This window comes from Gossypium hirsutum, chromosome A05 (genome assembly GCF_007990345.1).
Source record: "Gossypium hirsutum isolate 1008001.06 chromosome A05, Gossypium_hirsutum_v2.1, whole genome shotgun sequence".
Classification (NCBI taxonomy): Eukaryota; Viridiplantae; Streptophyta; class Magnoliopsida; order Malvales; family Malvaceae; genus Gossypium; species Gossypium hirsutum.
Window position 1 is genome coordinate 79383488 of NC_053428.1, and position 24072 is coordinate 79407559.

At 32.8% G+C, this 24072-nt stretch overlaps 1 protein-coding gene and 1 non-coding gene across 2 annotated transcripts; one reads left to right on the plus strand and one right to left on the minus strand.

Annotated features, from left to right (window-relative positions):
• Positions 1–318: 318 nt before the first annotated feature.
• On the minus strand, positions 319–425 carry LOC121229974 (small nucleolar RNA R71). The gene has a single exon (XR_005927925.1). It is a non-coding gene; the product is annotated as a small nucleolar RNA R71 (small nucleolar RNA).
• Positions 426–20945: 20520 nt separating this feature from the next.
• Positions 20946–23620, plus strand: LOC107957303 (protein ESKIMO 1). The gene is made up of 5 exons (XM_016892807.2): positions 20946–21722; positions 21826–21997; positions 22097–22296; positions 22380–22538; positions 22938–23620. The coding sequence occupies exons 1-5, from the start codon at positions 21142–21144 to the stop codon at positions 23284–23286; spliced, it is 1461 nt and encodes a 486-aa protein (XP_016748296.1). The 5' UTR covers positions 20946–21141; the 3' UTR covers positions 23287–23620.
• Positions 23621–24072: the final 452 nt, after the last annotated feature.

The following is a 24072-nucleotide window of genomic DNA, read 5'->3' on the forward strand; positions in this document are numbered from 1 at the left end:
GTATAGTTAGGCCTGCTATTGCTGCAAAAAATTTTGAACTAAAACCTGACACTATTCAAATGATATAGCAATTTGTTTAGTTTGATGGTTTGCAGGATGAGGATCCGAACACTCACTTGGCAAATTTTCTGGAATTCTACGATGCATTTAAAATTAATGGCGTTTCTGACGATGCCATTCGTCTTCAATTATTCCCTTTTTTCATTAAGGAACAAAGCTAAACAGTGGTTGAACTCATTACCACGAGGGCCAATTACTACTTGTGAACAAATGATCAAAAAAATTCTATTAAAATATTTTCCGCTGGCTAAAACGGCCAAATTACGTAATGATATCTCTTCGTTTGTGCAGATGGACTTAGAAACTCTTTACGATGCATAGGAGAGATACAAGGACTTATTGAGAAGGTGCCCTCACCATGGGTTACCGCTTTGGCTACAGGTTCAAACATTCCATAATGGCCTGGATCTTCGACTCGACAAATGGTTGACGCAGCTGCTGGCGGAACCATCAATAATAAAACACCTAAAAATGCTTATGAGTTTATTGAAGAGATGTCACTGAAGAATTGCTAGCTGTGGTTTTTGCATTTGATAAATTTCAATCATATCTCATATTGTCTAAAGTTGTTGTTTACATTGACCATTCCGCCCTTCGCTACCTTTTAACTAAAACTGATGCAAAACCTCGACTCATTCGATGGATTCTCCTATTGCAAGAATTTGACTTGGAAAGTCAAGATAAGAAAGGAGCTGAAAATCTTGCGGCTGATCATCTGTCCAGGCTTGAGAACTCCAATACCAAAGAACTAGATGAAGTTGAAATAAATAATTCGTTTCCTGAAGAACAATTTTTCACTATATCTAACTCCAAGGTACCTTGGTTTGCAGACATTGCGAATTTTTTAGCCACTAACATTATTCCAAAAGGGTTAACACACCAGCAAAAGAAGCGATTCTTTAATGATGTGAAAAACTACTATTGGGATGACCCCTTTCTTTTTCGCAGATGTGCAGATCAAGTCATTAGAAGATGCGTTACAAGATCAGAAACATAAAAAATACTGGAACATTGCCACTCAGGGCAAACTGGAGGACACTATAGTGGAACTAAAACCACACATAAAATACTTGAATCAGGTTTTTACTGGCCCTCGTTATTCAAAGACGCTAACAGGTACGTTACTTCATGTGACAAATGCCAACGGACAGGTAACATATCTAAACGTGATGAAATACCTCAAAACTATATGCTTTCATGTGAAATATTTGACGTTTAGGGTATCGATTTCATAGGCCCATTCCCAGTTTATTTGGGAATAAATATATCTTAGTAGCAGTTGATTATTTGTCCAAATGGGTGGAAGCCCAAGCTCTACCTACTAATGATGCTAGAGTGGTAGTACGTTTCCTTAAGAAACTCTTCTCGAGATTCAAAACACCTAGAGCAATTATCAGTGACAGGGGCACTCATTTTTGTAATACCCAATTTAAAAAAACTCTTAAGAAATATGGAGTTCATCATAGAACAGCCACCCCATACCATCCTCAAACTAATGGACAAGTTGAAGTGGCAAATCGAGAAATCAAACGGATCCTTGAAAAACCAGTAGAATCAAACAGAAAAGATTGGGCAATGAAAGTAGATGATGCCTTATGGGCTTACAGAACTACTTTTAAGACCCCTATAGGGCCATCACCTTACAGACTTGTTTATAGAAAAAGTTGTCATCTACGATTCGAACTAGAACATAAAGCTTTTTGGGCTATTAAATTTCTAAACCTTGATCCCGAACTTGCAGGAAAAAATAGGTTGATGCAGCAGAACAAACTTGATGAGTGGCAAGCCAATGCATACGAACTTGATGCGCCATGACACTCGTTTAAAGCAACGAAAACAATTTGAAGTTGGAGATCTTGTCCTCCTACACAACTCAAGACTCAAATTGTTTCCTGAGAAACTTAAATCACGATGGTCAGGACCTTTCGTAATTCAATATGTTCTTCCATATGGCACAATAGAGGTAAGTCACCCATCACATGGTATTTTCAAAGTAAATGGACATCGTATCAAACTTTATAATGGTGAGAATTTTAAAGACGATGGAGAGGAGCTACAACTCCACAAACCACCCTGAATAAACCAACAAGGTAACAGTCGAGCTTAGACTATAAACAAGCACTTCTTGAGAGGCAACCCGAGTACTAACGGTTTTTAAATTATTTAAATTTCAATTTTTAAACATCTAGGTCCCTAACATAGTCTTTGAAGCACAGGTTCCCAACTCCACACGGCCGTGTGACAACCACGGATGAAAACACGACCGTGTGAAAATAGGGTAAAAGTAATCTTTCCCAACACGGGATGCGATAAGTAGCCACGGGGGTGCGACACGCCCGTGTCTAGCACCCGTGGACAACACTGTCAAAATAACACGGGAGTGCGCAGAGTTACACGACTATGGGAGAAGTGAACCGCATCACACACGGTCATGTAACATGATCATGTAGCCACACGGCCTAGACACACAGGCGTGCCAGAAGGCCATGTAACAACATCTCACTTCGCGACAAACACAGACAGGACACCATCCACACGGACGTGTGAACCAGTTGTGCCACTTGAAAAATTAGATTATCTATCTTATTTTATTTTTCTTTTATTAATTTTTGAAGATTATTTTGTTTTTAAACACGGCTTATCTTTATGATTACTATCAAATTATTCCCCCAATTCTCCTGTTGTCCTTCAGAATGATGTTTGTCCTCCAGCTTTATTTCCAACAAATCACTCCCGCTAGTCCAGGAATTTCATCCATTTTTTACTCAGGAAGTTTCACTTTTCTCCCTATCTTATGAACTTACACTTACATTTGTCAAAATATCTATCTTTGTATATTGAGGACAATATACATCTTAAGTGTGCGGGGTATTCATTTCATTATTCAAAAAAAATCCCTGAATGACTGCCTTGTTCTCTTGAAAAGCTCTCAGATCATAGTTAGGATAAATTTTGATTGATTTATGATTTTGATTGATATATCTTGAATTAAAAGATAGGCATTATTGCATTGATTGTTTAAACTTTAAGACATTAGAGAATCAAGCATGATAAGTTGATTTTTAAGAATTTAAAATTTTAGGTTGTTTCCCCAAAGTTTAGGTATTACTTTGAGTTGGAATTCACAAGTTTTGAACATTAAAAAGCCATAATTCTTGTGAGATTTTTGAGCCTTTTGAGCATTTATTAATTCTTTCATGCTCACTTTTATTATTGCTTTGAGTGCGTCAGTATTGAACTGTTATTTTAGAACTTGCTTGATTATGCATGTTAAGACCACACCATTTGATTTGATATGTCAAAATGATTAAGGCACTTAGGATTAATCCACTCATGCCATGAAAAGCCTACCTCCAAAACAACCATTTTTTTTTTTGTATTACCCGTGATATTAACCCTTAACCCATTATTGTTGAAATCCCCTAAATTAATTTGATCCCTATTTTTGTCGAGATTTGAATTGAAATAGTTGCTCAGCTATGTCTTCTTCTTAATAATTTGTCATTAAAAACACACACACACACAAAAATGTACGTATACATATTAGTAGTAGTGATCTTGTGAGCAAAGAAGTTAAATTCCATTTTCTAAGAAGAAGCTCTGTTGTACGTGATTAATGACTAGTCATTTTTCTAGTTAGGTAATTTTTCAATTCAATCTCGATTCTAACTTTTTCTTTCAGCTTGTGAGCACACCCCCTAACCAAGCCTCGTTACAACGCTCTAAAGACCTTTTGATTGATGTATCATCTCAATTTATAGTGATAGAGATGTGATTTTCATGCAAGCCTATGGTAATAGCTTTTCATATTGACTAATGAGTGCTACATCCATTGTCCTTAAACACTTTGAGTTATTTGAGTGAATCTTTAGTGAGGATCTGAAACTCTGTGATATTCTGAATCAAAGGTAATTACTTAGATAGGGGGAGACACCTATATTTTCAGGAAAAAATGCTCAACTTGGAATGTTTGAAGCTCTAATGTTCTTTTAGTTGAATTCTCAATGTATGATTACCTGTGAATTATTTTGAGATATTATCGATAGAAATTATAAGTTGAGAAAAATTTATTTTGATTATGAGTTGAGGATTTTGCTTAAGGACAAGCAAATGCTTAAATTTGGGGGTATTTGATAAACCGTAATTTATACATATTTTTACCCCATGCTTAACGCATTTTATGGATGATTTTTCCTTAGAATTGGTGAATTCGATGCTTCTAATGCTTTAATTTCATGTTTTATACTTAGGTGAGCATAGGAGAGTGAAAGCAACGAGAAACGAGCCAAAAACGAAGATAATGGGTAAAAGTATGAAATCAACATGGCCTGGACTTCCTCACACGGGCAGACCACACAGCCGTGTCAATTTGGCAGAATCGAAGCACGACTCACACGGGCGTGTCCCTGCCGAGCCAAGTTGAGTCCAATTTGGAAAAGGCTAATTTTGAGGGTTTTTAGGCATTCTAAAGCCTATAAATACGTCCTCAAGGAAGAGGAGAAGAAGGCACAAAGAGAAGGAAGTAGGGAACTACTCAATGGAAGCCGATTGATCCATCTCAAAAGCCGGAGTCACCATCAAGACTGAAGATCTCCCCTCAATTTCCCTTCAGGAGTTTTGGGTTTTCTTTATGTTTTGTATTCATTATTCTTCTAAGATGTTTTCCTTTTTAGTTATGAACTAAATCCCCTAAATACCTACGGGGAATGAAACCTAAGATGAATCTTGTTATTATTTTCTAAATTGTATGATAAATATTTAACTTGTTCTTAATTATGTGTTCTTAATTCTTGTTTTGATATCCCAGGATACTGATTCAAGATAAACTTTTATTCAGTGGAGGAATAGACCCTGTCTAAGAGTACATTTGTCATAATTAAGCAGAGTTGATTGCGTGCCTAGACATTGGGTGACAAGACTTTACCGGATTAGGGTGAAACCTAATAAGGGGATCCATAGATCGAGTTAATGCAACCCTAGGGTGTTAATTAGAGAAAAGTCTCAATTGTTCAATCTAGGGATTAGACGTTATTAGTCCTGAATAGGGATAATAACATAACTTAGGGATCTCTACGGGACAAGTTAAATGAATAAATCGTCGGATTCGGAGCTAGAATAACAAGGAAAGTCTAGGTGGATTTTCCTTAGGTATTGTCTTAATTCAATCGTTTTCCAAAAGTAATTCCCCAATTCTACTTTCTGTGAATTCTTAGTTTAGATAATTAGTTAGTTAAAACAAAACCCCCTTATTCTTAGGCTACATAATAAAAAGACAATCATTACTAGTACTTTTAGTTCTTTTGGGTTCGACAATCCGGTCTTGCTAAAACTATACCACTGTTCGATAGGTACACTTGCCTACATCGTGATAATATTTAGTTTCAAGAACAATTCTTTATAAATTTTTAAAACCTGTCACACGAAAATCGCGATCATTTTCGTACACATAATATGATATCAATATATCTTCATATTGTCAATGTGCCATCACAAGGATTGTCACCGCCCATTAATCATTTTCATATGAATTTAATTTCAATATTTACAATACTATAATAACATATAAATTTCACATGTATTTATACAATTTACTAGCAACAATAACTTATTTTCAAGAAACTTTAAATTTACACATCAAACATTATGAACTTACCTTAATCCAAGTATCATTTAAATAGACAATCTATAATTCATAATCACCAAATACATTAGTAATAGTTCACATATCCTTCCATTTGATTAATTCCTCTAATTGATCCATAATAATAATTTATCACATCTTTATCAATTAATTTAACCATAACATAAATAACTATTTACATTCATCCAAAATGGAAAATAATAATATCTATCCATATACGAACTTACCTCGACAAAAACAGTTTTAAAAACAAAGCCGCTGACTAATCCGACACTTTAGCTTTTCCACAATTTAGATCCATTTGATTCTTTTCTTGATCTAATAAAAATTTTCATTCAATTAATAGTCCAATTAACTTAATACCATTAATTCTAACTTATAACCCACTTAATTATGAAATTATAAAACTACTCCTAATATTTTAAATTTTGTGCAATTTAGTCCCTAAACTTAAATTTCCAAATTTATCAAAATCTCTGAAATATCCAATTCTAGCCGAAATTATTTCTATTTTGATACAATCCAAAATTATTCATAGTTCACAAAAATTCCATGTAAATTTTAATATTTTATGAAATTAATCCTTTAACTAAAGATTAAATAAAATCCTTTTACAAAATAGTCCTAAACAAAAATCAAGACTACAAAATCATCATTTAACATAAAAATAACTAAGATTCATCAATGGAAAAATCCAAAATCTTTAACAGTTTCAAAAACAGAGCTATAGGCTAATTGGACCTAATTGCAACAATATCAAAAATATAAAAATTACAAGAAATGGAAAAACAAAACATACCATGCAAAAGTAAAAAGGGATGGCTGAAGCTCCCAATCCATGGTTTTCAATGAAGAACTTAAAAGGAGAAGAAGATGACATTGCTTTATGTTTCTTTTATTATTATTAACTTTATTAAATTTACATATTTTATTAAATAAATATAATTTAATACATAGTTTACTTAAAAATCACCCATGTGCCGTCCACCATAATTTAATTATAGTTTATTTACAACATAAATCCCTCAATTTTAACTAATTAGACCGTTGAACTAAGAAAATTAATAGCAAGCAACTTTTACAACTTTTACAGTTTAATCCTTTTTCTTCAGTTAACCATTTAAACGTCAAAATTTCTTAATGAAAATTTATTACGACCTTAATAACACTCCATAAATATTTAATAAAATTTTTAAGAATCGACTTATAAAAATGAGGTCCCAATACCTTATTTTCTAAAACCACTTGAACCTAATTATTTAATCAAATAACATAAATTACCATATCAAAATCAAATATAATACAATATTTGACTCATAAATATTAAATAATAATATTTACAGACTTACTCATTAGATTCGTGGCCTTGAAACCACTGTTTCTAATACTACTAAAAAACGGGCTATTACAAGTAGACTCATTCTTATCGCAGGATGAGCGAAAATTAAACTTAAGTCAGATGCCCAAAGTTAGGGATTGAATAAAAAATTAAAAAAATTCTAAGGAAAGGGATTTGTACACAGAACCTTAGGCATACCTCTAGAACACTTAACCATTGAACCAAATTAATTACTTTACATAATTTTTCAGAATCTTAACTCAAAATCAAAATGTGTCCACTCTTGGTTTTACTAACCCAATTTCTTATAACCTAGTTTTTGGGATTTGACAATTATACACTTTATTCCTACCAGGATACATTATATAGGTATTGTGGTGAGCTTCATGAAGAATATCTCACTTTAAACTTGTATCATTCGGCACACACAATCTACTAAGTATAAAATCATATATTCACTTACATTGAATTCATTGGTTTTCCCACTTTCAACAAATCTCTACTTTGCTTCAAGCTCATAATCACATTTCTACAATTCTCGGATTCTTTGAAGAAGCACGAGTTCAACCCTTAATTTTGTTAGAATAGAGCCATCGTGCTCCCAGACCAAATGCGTGTTCATCTGTAATATCTCGAATTAGGGCCTAATCGGAATAGTGGTTTCGGGACCACAAATCTGAGATAGAAATAATTATTTTATAATTATTTTGAGGTTTATGATATGATTTCATAATTGTGTGAAAATTTCGTGAAGAAATTCTATGCATAAAGTGCTTAATTTGAAATTAGGAACTAAATTGAATAAGTTACAAAACTTGCATTCTAGAGGCTTTTAGTATGAAATTGCTTTGGAATATTTAGGAGGTCTTAAATAGAAATTTAACCAATTTCTAAAATTTTAGACAAAAATGGGCTTGTACATGAAAAATTACAAAGAAAGGCATTAAGGGCATTTTTGTCATTTGGTAAATATAGTCATTAAAAAGGGGAAAATAACACAAAAATGGACTCATCTTCTCCAGAAGGGCTGCCAAATTTTGCTTGTCACCATAGCTAGGGTTTCAACATTTTGAAGCCTTGATTGTAAGTGATTTCCATGCCCGTTTTTAATGCTCTTTTCGATTTTAAAATCTATAAAGCATGTTCTATCATTTTCTAGAAATATTTTGAGCTAGGATGCATGTATGAAAATTTACCCATGTGTGACATAATTTTATTTTGATGAATAATGAAGGAATATGATGGTTTGATGTGTGTTTAACAACTTTTACCTAGTAGTTTTATGTGAAAACACCTAAAAAGGGACTTAATTGTAAAAATGGTAAAATTGATGGTAAAAATTTGATTTTTAGTGTGAAATATGGGCTATTATGGACACTAGGAAATTCGGCTATGCCTAGATGTCATGGGAAATGCATGTAACTCATTGTACAAACTTAAGGACTCAATTATAAATAATTGAAAAGCTACGGGTAAAATGGTAATTTTATCTGAGCCCGTATTAGGGGATGTTTTGATGAATGTGTATATTGAATAAATTAGTTTGGCATTTTAGATCGAGAGAAACAAGATTTGAGTCGTGATCGAGGGAAAAATAAAGTTTACGAGGAATAGGCTCGATTTCTAACATTTTGTACCGAGGTAAGTTCAAGTGTAAATGTAGTAACATAATTGTCATTTTAAGTAATTTAATGTTATTTATATGATATGATGATTATTATCATGAAATATTATGCTTTGTGGATTATTATTTAGTAATATGCAAATTATATGAGCTACTTGATAAATATAAAATGCTATCAAGTATCGGTTCTGACATTCCGTGGAAGACAACAAAGATGTGTGATTGAGGAAAATCCTATTTGAACCTTGGGAATAGATTAGGATACAAGTGACATGTCACTAGGATATTTGAGTTCCGAACTCGTTAAGTTGAGTCCGAGTTCGTGAGATGTAACTAGGCATCCGAACTCGTTGAGTTGAGTCCGAGTTCACTTATGGATGTGAACGCCCGAGCTCGTTGAGTTGAGTCTAAGTTCACTTATGGGCGGGTTACATGGTAACTTGGCTACATAATTTCCACAGGCTATTGAGTTTGTCTAGCTGTGGGTATGGCACTTATGTGCATGCAATCCGGGTATCCAAATTATATTCCGATGTGTTCAACGGGTGAATCTTAAGTGAATAAGAAGAATACTCAAGACAAAGGAGACATGTTGGTAAGTGTGGTGAATGAGAAAACTTGGACAGGTATGCGCTTAAACCCTCGGGTTGAGAACTTGGTATGATGAAATTGTGGTAAGATAGTAAATGCAAATGTAACATGAATGTCTTGGTGATATTTATACAAATGATGTTTTATGTTGGATTGCATGGTTATGCTACTTGCTATTTACATGTGAACTTACTAAGCATTTATGTTTACTCCCTCCTTTCCATTCTTTGTAGTTTTGACAAGCCAGCTTGGAAATTGGGAACGGTCAGAGGCTTGCTCACACTATCCGTGGACCATTTTGGTATAGTGGCTTGTATATTTTAAGTACAGCATGTATAGCATTATAATCATTTTGTGTATATGATCTTATAATATGGCTATTGGGTGGTAAGGAAATGTTTGGTAATGATTAGTCATTGGAATGGCTAATTAAGATCATATTTGGTGTTATGTATACTTAATGTGCTATCTAATCCATGGAAATTCATAAAAAGGTGAAATTTGCTATAAAACAGTATCATACAACAACAATGATGTGAGTTTGAAAAATCACTAAAAATAGTAGAGATAGAATTAGATGATGAATTAAATATGAAATTTAATCTTATTGAGTCTATTTTTATATGGAAGAAACAAAACAGATAAATGAGTTGTATTTTATGAGAAATTTGAGTTTTGGTGGAACAGGGTCAGAGTAATTTCTGAATCCCCTATTCTGACTTTATAAATTCACTAAAAATTTTAAAAAAATAATTAGGAGTCATATTTTATATGTATAGATTTCTTATTGAGTCTACTTTTAATAGAAACAAACAGAATAGTCATCTAAATTCTATACAGAGAGAAAAGTATTCATAGTGAACAGAGGTCAGAGCAGTCGAACACTAAAATAGGGGAAACTTTAACTAATAAACTGTACTAATTGGCCTGACCAAAAATTCTGAAAAAAAAATTAGTAAATAGATATATGAGTCTAGTTTCAGGTAAAATTTATGGATTTTAATTTTGAGTTTTGTAACTCTAGATATGATTTTTTTTAGCGACTATGACGCAGATGGGCAGTTTATTACATAAGGTGATATAAATTGTTTGAAATTGTTTAAGTGATGATTTAAGTCTGTTAACGCCTCGTGCTCGACTCCGACGACAGTCTCGGGTAAGGGGGTGTTACATCATCACTTTCAAAGTGAATAAGGATTTTTGACTTAAAGCATCAGCCACAACATTGGCTTTTCCTAGATGATAATTAATGATCAAATCATAATCCTTAAGTAGCTCGAGCCACCTATGCTGCCTCAAATTCAATTCTTTTTGCGTGAGCAAATACTTCAGACTTTTATGATCGGTGAAGATGTGACATCTCTCCCCGTAAAATTAATGTCTATAAATCTTTAAAGTAAAAACCACAACTACAAGTTTCAAGTCATGCGTGGGATAATTCTTCTCGTGAGATTTGAGTTGTCGAGAAGCATATTCAATTACTTTCTCTTCTTGCATCAATACACATCCTAAACCATTGTTGGTCATGTAGCTCGACATTACAAAATCCTTTCCTAATTCAGACTGTGTTAGAATCAATGCTTAAATTAACTTAGTCTTTAGCTTCTCAAAACTTCGTTGACACTTCTTGAACCATTCAAAATTAACATTCTTCTATAATAGCTTGGTTAACGGAAGAGTTATCATCGACAATCCTTTTACGAATAGCTAGTAGTATCCTACTAAGCCAAGAAAGTTTCTCACTTTCGTAACATTTTTTTAGGGTTTCCAATCTAGAATGGTTGAAATTTTGCTCAGATCAACCCGAATACTTTTAGTTGATATCACATGTCCCAAAAATCCACTTCCTATAGCTAAAATTCACATTTGCTAAACTTAGCATACAACTGCTTCTTTTGTAAAACTTGCAATATTGTTCTCAAGTGTTAGGGGTTCTATACAAATATATATATTGATCAATATCATATATTAACACATAATAATCATTCAATGACTCACAACAACAATGCCATGAGATGCATGATTCGGACAAAATCTGATTTTACATTCTTTCATTAGGGATCCTATACTTTTTATTCATAACATAATTTCATGAAAAATTTTACATATATTCAGTTTGGTCCCTAATGTAAAGCTAGCAAATAAGCTTAACTAATTTTACAATTTAGTCATTTTCATAATCTAAGCTCAATGTCTATTAATTACAAGTCTAATTCATCAATTTATCAATAATGAAAACTTTTTAAAAACTAAAAAATTTAGCAAATTAATACATGGGCTAGCTAAATCAAGCTCCCATGATCATAAATTTATAAAAAAATACAAAAAAATTGCTTGATTATCTCATCTAATTTAATGAGCAAATGCTAAAGGAGTTTAAAAGCTTTTCTCTTTTGTTTTTCTTTCTTCTTTAGATAGCATGAATGAAATGAAAAAGATGATTCTTTCATCTCCTGTAACAGCTCGTTTTCGGTAAAAATTGAAATAGTAGTTTCGGGACAACAAATTTGATTTCAGGAGAAAAATTATTTTTATATTATTTTATGGTCTATAGTATGATAGTAATGTCGTATAAAAATTTCGTAAATAAATTTTACCGATTACATGCTTAATTTGATAAAAGACCAAATTGCACAAAGTGCAAAAGTTGAGTTCTAATAGCTAAAGGGATTAAATAGCTATATAACTTTAAAGTGGAGGTCCTTATATGGTAAATAGACCATTTAAAAATTCTTAGTGGTTAAGGATGATGATTCATCCATGGAAAATAAAATAAAGAAAAAGATGAAATTAGAAAGTGAAAAAAATAAAAGATGATAATTAATTAAATAATGAAAATATCATCTTTTTCATCATATTTCCCAAATTATTTCTATGGAAACCCTATATGAGAGAAAGTAGCTCAAGCAAGTTTATTTTCATCAATTAGGTATGTTTTCTTATCCTGTTTTTAATGATTTTTATGTTTCTGAGATCGTAATAGCTTAATCTAGCTATCTCGGGGACTAATTTGTAAAGTTATCAAATAATTAGGGTTTTTCCACGGATGAACTTAGATGAATTGTGAAGTTTTATGGTAGAAAATGAAAGATTGTTGATAGATAAACAACTTTTGTAAAGGAAATTTTGATAAAAGTATGATTTAGGGACTAAATTGAAAAGATGTAAAATTCATAGAAAAATTCTAAATTTTATGAAATACATGGGCTTTAAATTTTACATGTAAAAATTGGCTAGGCTTGGAATAAAGATTAATTTACATGAATTTCATTTTTCGAGTCTAGGGACAAAATCATTATTAAATAAAAATTTAGGGGTAAAATGGTAATTTTGCCTAAGATTTGAATTGAATTGAAATGAATATGAATTAATTTTAAATTCATTCGTATAGATTCAGATAGACCAAATTTGGAGTTAGAACGAGAAAAAGAGAAAATGTCGGATTAGTAGATTTTACGTATACGAATATTTGTCGAGGTAAGTTCGTGTAACTAAATTGTGTATATTTATATGCTTGAATTGAATGTTGTGTATGTGAATTTTATAAACGTCATATACATGAAATTGGTTACAAATCTGGCAAAGCCCGATAAATATTAAATCCCGTTTGAATAATGGAATTCGATGGATATAGGATTTCCCAGTTGGTTGTGGTCCTGCATATGTTACGGACACACCATAGCTCTTACAAGCATTCTGTTATAAGACCTCTCGAGTGTAACGCCCCAATTTTCGGGAATTCTGTGAATGTTGGCATAGGTTTAATTATGTTAGTGGGCCTCTAGAAGGCCCAAGCTTAAGATAGAACCCAGCAATTTTAGTTAATTTTTGTTCCATAAGAAAAAGGGGGTAAAATTATGAAATAGAACCTATGTGAAAATGTTTGAAAATGCTATAGGCTAAATTGAAGTGGCCAAATAAATAGGAGTGCAAAATAGGAGGATTTGCATGACAAACCTCCCATTTTACATGAAGTGGCCAACCATCATGTTGTTGTAGACAATATGAGCACTTGATATCCATAATTCATGGTACAAATTGATAATGGGTTAGGTAAATGTTCCATGATAATGGATTAGGTAAATATTCCATGATAATGGGTTAGGTAAATGTTCCATGATAATGGTTTAGGTAAATGTTCCATGATGGGCATTTCATGTCTTTTGTATTAAAGAATTAAATGGATGAAATATGAAATTTTATTAAAAGAAAAAGGGGTGAAAAGAACAAAGTTTTGTCCATCTTTGTTCATCATAGCCTAAAGTTAGAGAAGAGAAAGGAGAGAAGAAAGCTCTTGAATGTGCGGTCACTTTGGGAAGAAAATTAAAGGTAAGTTCATGGTAGTTTGCTACTATCTTGATGTTCATGAGTTCTTCTTGATTCTACCTTAACTCTTGAAGCATATTTTGGTTTTTGGTTGTGTTGTGAGCATTTGGTCATGAATTAAAATGAAGGAAATGGTTATTGTTTCATGTTCTTTTGATGAAAAGTGGAAGATATGTGAAGTTGAGCCAAACAAATGAGCATGCATGTGCTTAGATGCTAAGGGGAAAAATCGGCTAATATGTTGTGCTTTAAAATGATGAAATAGAGATTCTACTTAAGCAAAATCATAGATATGTGATGATTGATTGGTGATATACATGTTTAAAGAAAAAACATGCATGCAAGTTATGTGTGAAAGAGTGATTTGGTAATAAATCTGCTTGGGACAGCAGCAGTAATGTGAATTTGGAAAATCACCATAAATTGTGGGAGGTGAGTTAGAAGCTGAATAAATTATGTAATTAAAGCTTAATGAGTCTAGTTTCAAATGGAATAAACGAGAACATATTTTGAATTCTGTACAATGAGAAATTTGATTCGTAATGAAGAGTGGTCAGATTAGTCAAATAGTGAAACATTGGAAACTTTAAGAACAATCTGGTATTGATTGGTCATACTAAAAATTCTGAAAATTTTATGGATAGAAGATATATGAGTCTATTTTCAGGGAAATTAACGGAACTTGATTTGGAGTTTCGTAGCTCCAGTTATAAATGATTTAGTGACTGTTGCGCAGGAAGATAGCTTGCAGTGAAATTATGATTATGTGGTAAACACTGACAAAAATTTGTTAATGAGTTGCTTATTGATTTCTTATAAGCTTACTCTGATCTGTAGGTGTGGTTGGCCGAATATTGTAAGGGGTTAATACGTAGTTCGTATTTGAATAGTTAGATTAACGTGTTAGTAATCCAATTGTAGGCGGTTCGTGTGTGGATCTCGTCAGCATATCGTCGCAAATAGGTGTGTAACTAACACCCTCTTTCTTAGTCTAGATCGGCAAAAGTCGAAAAGCCGAAATGCCGAAAACTGGTATTTTGTAGATTTGCGAGTGTGCGAATGCTCGTGAGGTAAATCGATTAATGTTTTAGATAAGCTGCAATGTTTGGACTGCAAAGTGCATGATTTCTGTGCCCTCGATATTTTTGGGCTTAATGGGCCAAAATTGGAATGATGGGCCAACGGGCCCAATTCGGTAAGAAGCCTCGGTAGTGATTTTGTTAGTACGTGAAAAGTAGGAATATGCATGAAAAATCCTAAAATAGATAAATTACTGAAATACCTTTAAAAGTGGAAAATTTACAGTTTTAACCCTAGTAGATAAATTACCGAAATATCCCTAGGGTTAAATTGACCTAAATGCATGTTTGACTGTTGTTATTTACTGCATGCCATGTTGTTATTTACTGCATGCCATGTTGTTATTATCTGATGCATGGGATTGGGATATTGACGGAGGAAGTACTGAAAGTGGCTTGTCCACATACTGGAGGCTTTGCCTCAATTTACTGTTAACTGAGCAGCAAGGCTGCAACTGTGGAGTGTTGGGCTGGGTGGGTTGAGCTATCCCCACATGAAGTGTATGGCTGGTACGGGTGGAGTGTAGTGGTTGGTGGGTTGAGTAGTCTCCCCAAATGGGCTTGCATATGTTATTGATGTTGCATGTATTTTGAAATGGGCCTATGGGCCATACTGTTATCTGAATAAGGGGCTAAGGCCCAGTTTATTGTAATCTGAAAAGGGCTCTGGCCCAGTACCACTGTTACCTGAATGGGCTTAGGCCCAATAGGCTTGAGCTGACTTAGGCTTTGAATGGGTTTTCCTTACACACTGAGTTTCCCCAAACTCACCCCTTTTATTTTCATCCACGCAGGAAATCCCCAACCATAGTGGGCTTGGAGCTATGAGGGAATTCGGAGTGGCCACCCATTCTGAAAGTTTGATTTTCTTCTGGTGAACTGGACATCCTTTTAATTACGTTTGAGGTTTTGGGCTTTTAAATGTAATAAGGCCGCTTATTTATTTTTGATGGTTTTTATATGTTTTATTAAGATAGCTAATATTTATATTTAACTGTTGAAATTGGATAGCTATAGGGCGCGTTTTCAAAAACAGTAATTGATTTCAAAATAACACGAAAACAAGCAAAGCTTCCGCAATGAAGATATTTTCCAAAATTAATCACTTTTCCTAAAAAGGACTTAATCAAATCGGTTTCCTAGAAATATACATGACGTTAAGGTATGGCAATGGCGGTTTGCATGTCTAGGATTGGATTCGAAGGGATTTGGTACTTAAGCAGTCCGATGGACTCACCTCCTCTTTTCCGGTTTCCTACCTGGTGCACAACTTCCATTCACTTTAACCTATAATGAAATCATCTTTTAAAACACTTAGTAAGTTTTCTTTCTGGATCAGAAATGTTTTGAATGCTTCGATGTGGCATGTCGGATCCGGCCATAACGTCTGGGCCGAGTTTGGGGTGCTACATCGAGCTTCGTGTTACATGGTTCCTGTAGCATCCTGATCGGTAGTGATCTTGCACGTGTTGCAGACTACCGCAACTCTTTGTGAACGTCCTGTTATATGATCGGTTGTGATCCTGCATATATTGCAAACACAAATGCAGCTCTTTGTAAGCGTCTTGTTTTATGATCGACAGTGATCCTACATATATTGCGAACACAAATGCAGCTCTTTGTGAGTGTCCTGATATGGCTCGCTTGAACTTCCTGATATATGGCTATTCGGAGCTCCTGATTAAAGGCTCTTCGTGAGCTTCCTGATTAAAAGTTATTTGTGAACTTCCTAAATATGGCTCTTATGAGCTTCCTATTATAAAGCTCGAATAAGCTTCCTGTTACATGGCTCACTTGAGCTTCCGGTTATATGGCTCGAGAGAGTGCTTACCGTTTAAATGTTCTTATGAGCACTCCCGAATATGAATTGATGGATTGCTAATTTGTACACTTCGAGTGTACTACCTGGGTATCCATCGATATTTCAAATAAAATTCAACAGGAAAAATCTTGACATGAGAAAATATGAACATGAAATGAATTAATACACATATCTGCCTGAAATACATAAAAATAATGGTACATGATATATGGAAATACGAGATGATAATATATGAACATGGAATTTGTTTGATGAATATGTTCATCCATGATTATAGATTTGTACACCTTGAGTGTTTACCCGTGTGACATTGACATTTCAAAAGATTTAATGGGCAAAGTTCCAACATGAAATAATCTGAATGTGAGACGAATTATTATGAAAATATACTTGAAATACAATTAACAATATGATTTGTATATGTTACATGAATACATGATGTGATAAGTATATGTACATGGAAATCTAATTATTGTTGATCTCATACATGTTTCTTGATATTTATATGAAATATATGACTAACAAGAGTGATGAGGATATGCATTAGGGCTCGTGTTCAAGTTGAATGAATGTGCCTTGTATGTTTATATTGAATTTAAATGAGTGGTAAGTTAATTACCATGTTATACGAACTTACTAAACATTTAATGCTTACTTTGTTTTATCTTCCCCTATTCTATAGTAATTTGGAGGCTCGTTGGATTGGAAGCTTGGCGGAGATCACTCACACTATATGGTAAATCAATTATGGTTATAATGGCATGTATAGGTTAATTGGCCAATATCGGCATATAAATGCTTTAAGTGTAACTAGCTATTGGAATGGCTTGTGATGGATATGTTTGGTATGTGTTTGAAATGGTTGATTGATAGAAATTATATTGGCATATTGATGATTGAATTAAGTATTTGATAAGATATGCATATATGTGAATTTGGTAATTTAATTAAGTGTGTATACTTGATTATATGAGGTTTTATATGATGTATAGGACTTGATTTTGAGTTGGGTTAAATGACCTATAATAGCTTGTGAATGTATTAAAGTGTTGGTGTCGGAGGACGACAAAATAGGGTGAGAACTATGGCTTAGAAAATAGCCTATTTCCGTCCACACGGGTAGAGACACGGGCATGTGTCTCAGCTGTGTGTGATACACGGCCTAGCACATGGGCGTGTGACCTGGCCGTGTGTCCCCTACATCTTTAAAATTTCAAAACAGAATGCCCATATATTTACACATAGCCTAGCACACAGGCGTGTGGCTTGGCCGTGTGACCCAAGTCGAAGAGTTACACGGCTTGAGACACGGGCATGTCCCTTGGCCGTGTGAACCACATGGGCGTGTGACCCTTGCACCTAGGAAAAATTTTGAGATTTTGTGAAAAATTCTCTGAGTATCTAGTTTAGTCCCGACTCATTTCTAATGCATATTTTGGACTTCGAGGGTTCATATAAGGGACTTTATGTTTGATTTTTGACATGAATACTGTATAAAATAAAATATCTGTTTACTTGAACTGTATATTCCGGTAATGCTTTGTAACCTTGTTCAGGTAACGGATACGGGTTAGAGGTGTTACATCTCCAATATTCTTAATATATAAACATTAATTAAGATTTAATTAATCTAACTTAATTAGCTTAATCATGGCTTAATTAACATAATTTTATTATTAATAACATTGAAAGGAAAATGTTGTCATCATCCATTAACTCTTAATTAAAAATGGTTTAATAACTTGATCATTCTTTATCCTATTTTCATATTAACTCCCTAAATATTCTTATTTTATATTTACGTATTAGATTTGTAAAAATAGAATTCAAAAACTGTATTTTTTATACCAGAAAAAATCGAGTCGTTACACACTTAATTTGTTCAAGTGAGGAACATTATTTGTAATAGTGCATTTTATTGAAAAACTTTTGTGTTGTGGTTTCACAAGCTAAGTCCATAGGGGTGAAAGTATCAGTCTTCTAGGATACAAAAGTGATGAAGAAAATGTCATTGGGTTGTTATAGATTATGTTCACTTGTTATAAGGTCTGAATATAGTGGATATTTCTAACTAAATAAGCTCCCCAAATATAGAGAACCCAATTACATAAATAATATGCGTCCCTTATTTTTGTACGTCATTTCTAATTGCTTGAAGAAATACTAACTTCTCAATTACTTTTTTCAAGCACTTAGCTTGTATATTAATAACTACTTCGAGGTTAACAATTTGAAATATTTAGTTTGAAAGTTTATTAGATAGTAAGAATTAGTTCTCACCTAAAATCTAAGCTGATTTGGAAGCATCAAACTTTTTTATTTGAAATCATTTCACTAGTAAAAATCAAATCAAACCAGCTTAAGTCTTAGGTGAGAACTTCCAAATCGGTGGAATTGTCACTCAAGACCTAAGCCGGTTTGTAAACTATATTAAAAAAGTATCGTCTAGCATGTGTGCAAGGATGTTGAGCATTAAAACATTTTGTCCTTAAAAATTGGCTCAGTAAATCATATTCCATAGAAATAAAACCTTACCTATGTATATATTTTCAGTTGTTGGATGATTTATTATTTGTTTTTCTATCATCATATTTCATATTTTGTTGATATAATATATATTAAGTAAATTAAAAATATTTGACTACTATTTAATGTAAATAACTCTCAACGGATAATTTTATATAAAAATATTATTGATTAATATAATGAAAATATCAAATTAATTCAAAAGTTCACATGAAAAATATATTATATTATTAAATCCTACAAATAATTTGTTAAAATATAAATAATATTTTAACTTACATAAATCGGTGATTCAAATTTTATCAAACATCCATTTGGTACGAACTCAAACTGTACGTGTTACCTAACCCTTCCCCATCTCATCCCCAATATTATATAAAAAATTAATTTAAACTTACACTAAAATAAGGGATACATTCTCATGTATGTATGTAAAAACTTGAACATAGTGTAATTATCGATGTGTCTTTATTTGTAAGATATTGTATGTGATAGTCAGTATAGTTGGCTTGGCTTGGCTTGGAATTAAAGTGATGTGAGAAACTTCACATGCCAAGCAGATTTTATTTTTGTAATTGATAAGGCCCCTCAGCAAAATTTATTATTTCATACCCCATACAAAATTTAATAGCAACAAAACATGTTTAATAAATATATAGTAAGATATATAGTTAAAAATAGTTGTACTGATATATATAGGATTTTAACATATTTTGTATAAAAATGGAAATTAGTAGAAAAAAGAAAAGATGAGATAAAATACGCGTAAACAAATTGATTACTTAAGAAAAAAACAGGTTCCTTAGTCTTTACTTTTCTCAAACATAAAGTTACTAATTTGAGAATTAGGGTTCTTATTTTGGAATTTAATACCTATCATCATTATTGTCAAGAGCCTTGGCATTGTATCAACAGCCCATTGCTTAATGTTTATAGTTGCTGTGGAAAAAGAAAGACCACAAGACATTTTATTGGAAAAATAAGTAATTATATAAACACTAATATTTTTGGGTTAATTTGAGGAAGTTAATAATTATTTATTACAGTTTTATTAACGTTTCACCAACTAAAAACATTGACATTTCAAAGGATGATTTGGTGAGTTCATTTCCCATTACCATTTTTACAAACAATTTTTATCATTAAATAACAATTCGAATTACAATAAACCAATTTTTTCTGAATAAGTCTACTTTTTCACTTCTTAATGTGTGATTCTGAAATTTTTAAATTATTTACAGTAACCCCACAAGATAACAAAGGTGATTAATTTATAGGAGTAGGAAATTTGCACCTGATTTTGAGTTTACTGCTAAAGAAAAAATTGAATAATATTCTGAGACATTTGCAACTAAGCTGATTGAATGAAGAAAAAGTTAAAAAATTTACCATGTTGTCTTCTTTCTTTGTGTTTATGCATATTTAGATACGACATGAAATATCCTTTTTTTTTTTCAATTTGAACAACTGATTAGCATGGTTGATCCGATGCAAGTTGTTTTAGAGTTAAAATGTTTGGGGGGGGGGAACTATGATGAAAATATGGTATAACCGATTAGTTTTGCATTGATGAGATGAAGCTTCCATATCAGAATCTAATGAAAATAGGGTCTACCAAATATTTTACAACACCCGTACACCCTCCATTTTCAGGTCCCAATCTTAGGTAGATTAAGACCAACTTCCCTAACCTTTGAAATCACTCCTCCCACACAATGTTCTTTTTCTTTTTTCTTTTTTTTAATTCATTCCTTAGTATTCAATAATTATCTGTTTAACAAAAGATAAAACTTAAAACTGTGTTCGGATTATCCTTCAATTGTATTTTTAATGATTGGTTAGAATTAGAATTATTTTGTAATATTTGGGGATTGTATTTATAATTGTGCTTTTTTAACATTATATATATTAATATTATATAAAATGAGAAAGACAACTCTCCCTCCACCAGAAATCCTAACCAGTTTCTACAAGAAAAACCCTTCTCACCAAACTTCAATTATAACAAACATAATAAACCCATTTCTTACATTTTCTTTCTCTCCAAACAGATGATTTCTTCATTTCTTTCTTCTCTATATTTCCATCCATCCCTTCCTCTTTCTCTGCTCAAACCAACTATTGTTCTTTCTCATGCAGCCAACTCGTCGTAAGATCTTCACTGAAACAGGTTTAATCATGAAGCACCGCAAAAACAGTAACCTTCCCATATTCGTTGTAGTTTTCTCTGTGTTTTTGTTTGGGGTTTTCATGTACAATGAGGACGTGAAATCCATAGCCGAGTTCCCATTTTCAAAGCCCAAAGCTAGTGAAATCCATGATGAACCATTCGAAGGAGAAAACCCAGTTCAAGAATCAATCAACATGGAGAAAGAAAACGTGGTTTCATTCAACACAACTGACGAGGAAACAGTTGCTACAAAAGAATCCATTGTTGTGAAAGATAAAGAAGAAGATGATGAAGAAGAAGAAGTGGAAAAGGTTGAGCTACACCTACCAGTGATTGAAGAAGAGGATGATGAAGATGTCGAATTGCCTCCAGAAAGCTGTGATCTCTTCACTGGGAAATGGGTTTTCGACAATGAAACACATCCTTTATACAAAGAAGATGAATGTGAGTTTCTTACAGCACAAGTAACTTGCTTGAGAAATGGAAGGAAAGATTCTTTATATCAGAACTGGAGATGGCAGCCTAGAGATTGTAATTTGCCAAAGTAAGACCATCTTTTTTTTTCTTTTTGAGTTATTAAACTTGGATCTTTGTTGATTTCTCTATATGATTCTTACATTGTTTGCTTTTATTTGAATTTTCATAAGGTACAAACCAAGATTGTTGCTTGAGAAGCTGAGGAACAAAAGGCTTATGTTTGTTGGAGATTCGTTGAATAGGAACCAATGGGAATCCATGGTTTGTCTGGTTCAATCAGTTGTCCCTCCTGGAAGGAAAAGCTTGAACAAATCAGGGTCTCTCTCTGTGTTTAGAATTAAGGTAAATTATTCTCACTTTGCCAAATATTTGATGAAATGTCACAATTAAAGAAAAGAAAAACTAAAAAAAAATGACCGTAACCTGGCATTGTGTTTGAAGGATTACAATGCCACAGTGGAATTTTATTGGGCACCATTTCTGGTGCAATCAAATTCAGACGACCCAGACATGCATAGCATCTTGAATCGTATAATAATGCCTAAATCCATCCAAAACCATGGCAAGAACTGGAAAGATGTCGACTATTTGGTATTCAACACATATATTTGGTGGATGAATACTTTCACCATGAAAGTCTTGTAAGTAATTGAAAACAAATCAGAAAAATGTTTTTGATTAAATCATAATCTTTTGGAAACTGATCTTGGAGTGGATGTAACAGACGAGGATCATTCGATCAAGGCGATACGGAATACGACGAGATCGACCGGCCAGTAGCGTATCAGAAAGTCTTAACTACATGGTCTAAATGGGTTGATAAGAATGTGAATCCAAATCGAACCACCGTCTTCTTCAGCAGCATGTCTCCTCTTCATATCAAGTAATGAATCACATTCTTATTTTCTAAGTTGACAACTTTATTAATAGATTACTACATACAGCTATCAGCAAACCCCACTTATGATGGCCTTTCTCAGATTTCCCTTATATTCAAGAACTAAGCAGCGGTATTCCCATAGGACCTCGTACATTTTTAAATATCAGAACAACTAATCTGACCTTTTAATAGGCAATCTAATGTTTTGATTGCCATTTACTCCCATAGTTGTTGGAATATAAGAATCACCTTTATGACGGTCCAAGTGGTTGGCAAGTGGACCTATAACCTCTCAACCAACAATAATTAGACCATATTTTAAGGAAGGATAATATACTTATAATTCTATTTGAATATATATTATGCAAGTTTTTTTCATTGAACCCTGCAAATGTACTGCAGGAGCTTGGATTGGGAAAATCAAGATGGGATCAAATGTGCCTTAGAGACAACCCCAATTCTAAACCAGTCAATGTACTTAAATGTGGGCACTGATCGTAGGCTATATGTCATTGCCAGCAACATTACTCAAAACATGAAAGTTCCGGTACATTTTATTGACATTACAAGCCTTTCTGAGTATAGAAAAGATGCACATACTTCGGTGTATACTATCCGTCAAGGTAAAATGTTAACTCCGGAACAACAAGCTGACCCAGCCACGTTTGCCGATTGTATCCATTGGTGCCTTCCAGGGTTACCCGACACATGGAATGAGTTCATTTATGCACGTATCATTGCTCACTCGTGACACATAACAGTATCACATTTTTCATTTATTTTTTTCCTTTTCTTTTTGGGGTGCGGCTCCATTAACTCGGTCATTTGTTTTTCTTGTAAACTTTTTCTTCAACATTTGATCTGATAGGGGATGGGAACATCAAAAAAAAAGTTTTTTTTGGGGGGGGGGGGTGCCATTGTTGATGATTTTAATGGGGGACTGAGGTGGGAGCCCAAGAATGCCAAAATTTTCGTTTACTTAGCAAACACATGGCCTAATTGCCAATGAACAAAATTTGTATAATGCATATGTTGGAAACTTCCAAAAAAAGAAAAAGGAAATAAAGGTTTATATCAAATATGAATTATTTCTTCTTCTTTTTTTTAATGTTTGTTATATCCGATTGTGAGTATCCACGTAGGTGATATTGTAAAGTAAAAGATATATATTTAAAGAATATTTGAATACATTAATATTATGATATTTTAATAAAAATTAATCAAATAATTTATTTGAACTCGTTATTAATATTTTGATATATGAAATATATATAAAGTGTAAATTTTTTAAGCAATTAGTATAAATTGTTTGTAAAAATTAGTTTGAATATATAAATTATATTTTAGATATTAAAAAATAACCATTATAAATTCAAAAATATAGTGTTATATATTTGAATTAAATTTCAATAGAAATAATTGTATACACAATATAAATATGATGTAAAATACATTGGATGATAAATAAGGGTTAAAAATGTAATTTGACTCTAAAAAGGTTTTTTTTTTTCAAATGCGAAAGTTACAAATGTTAGTT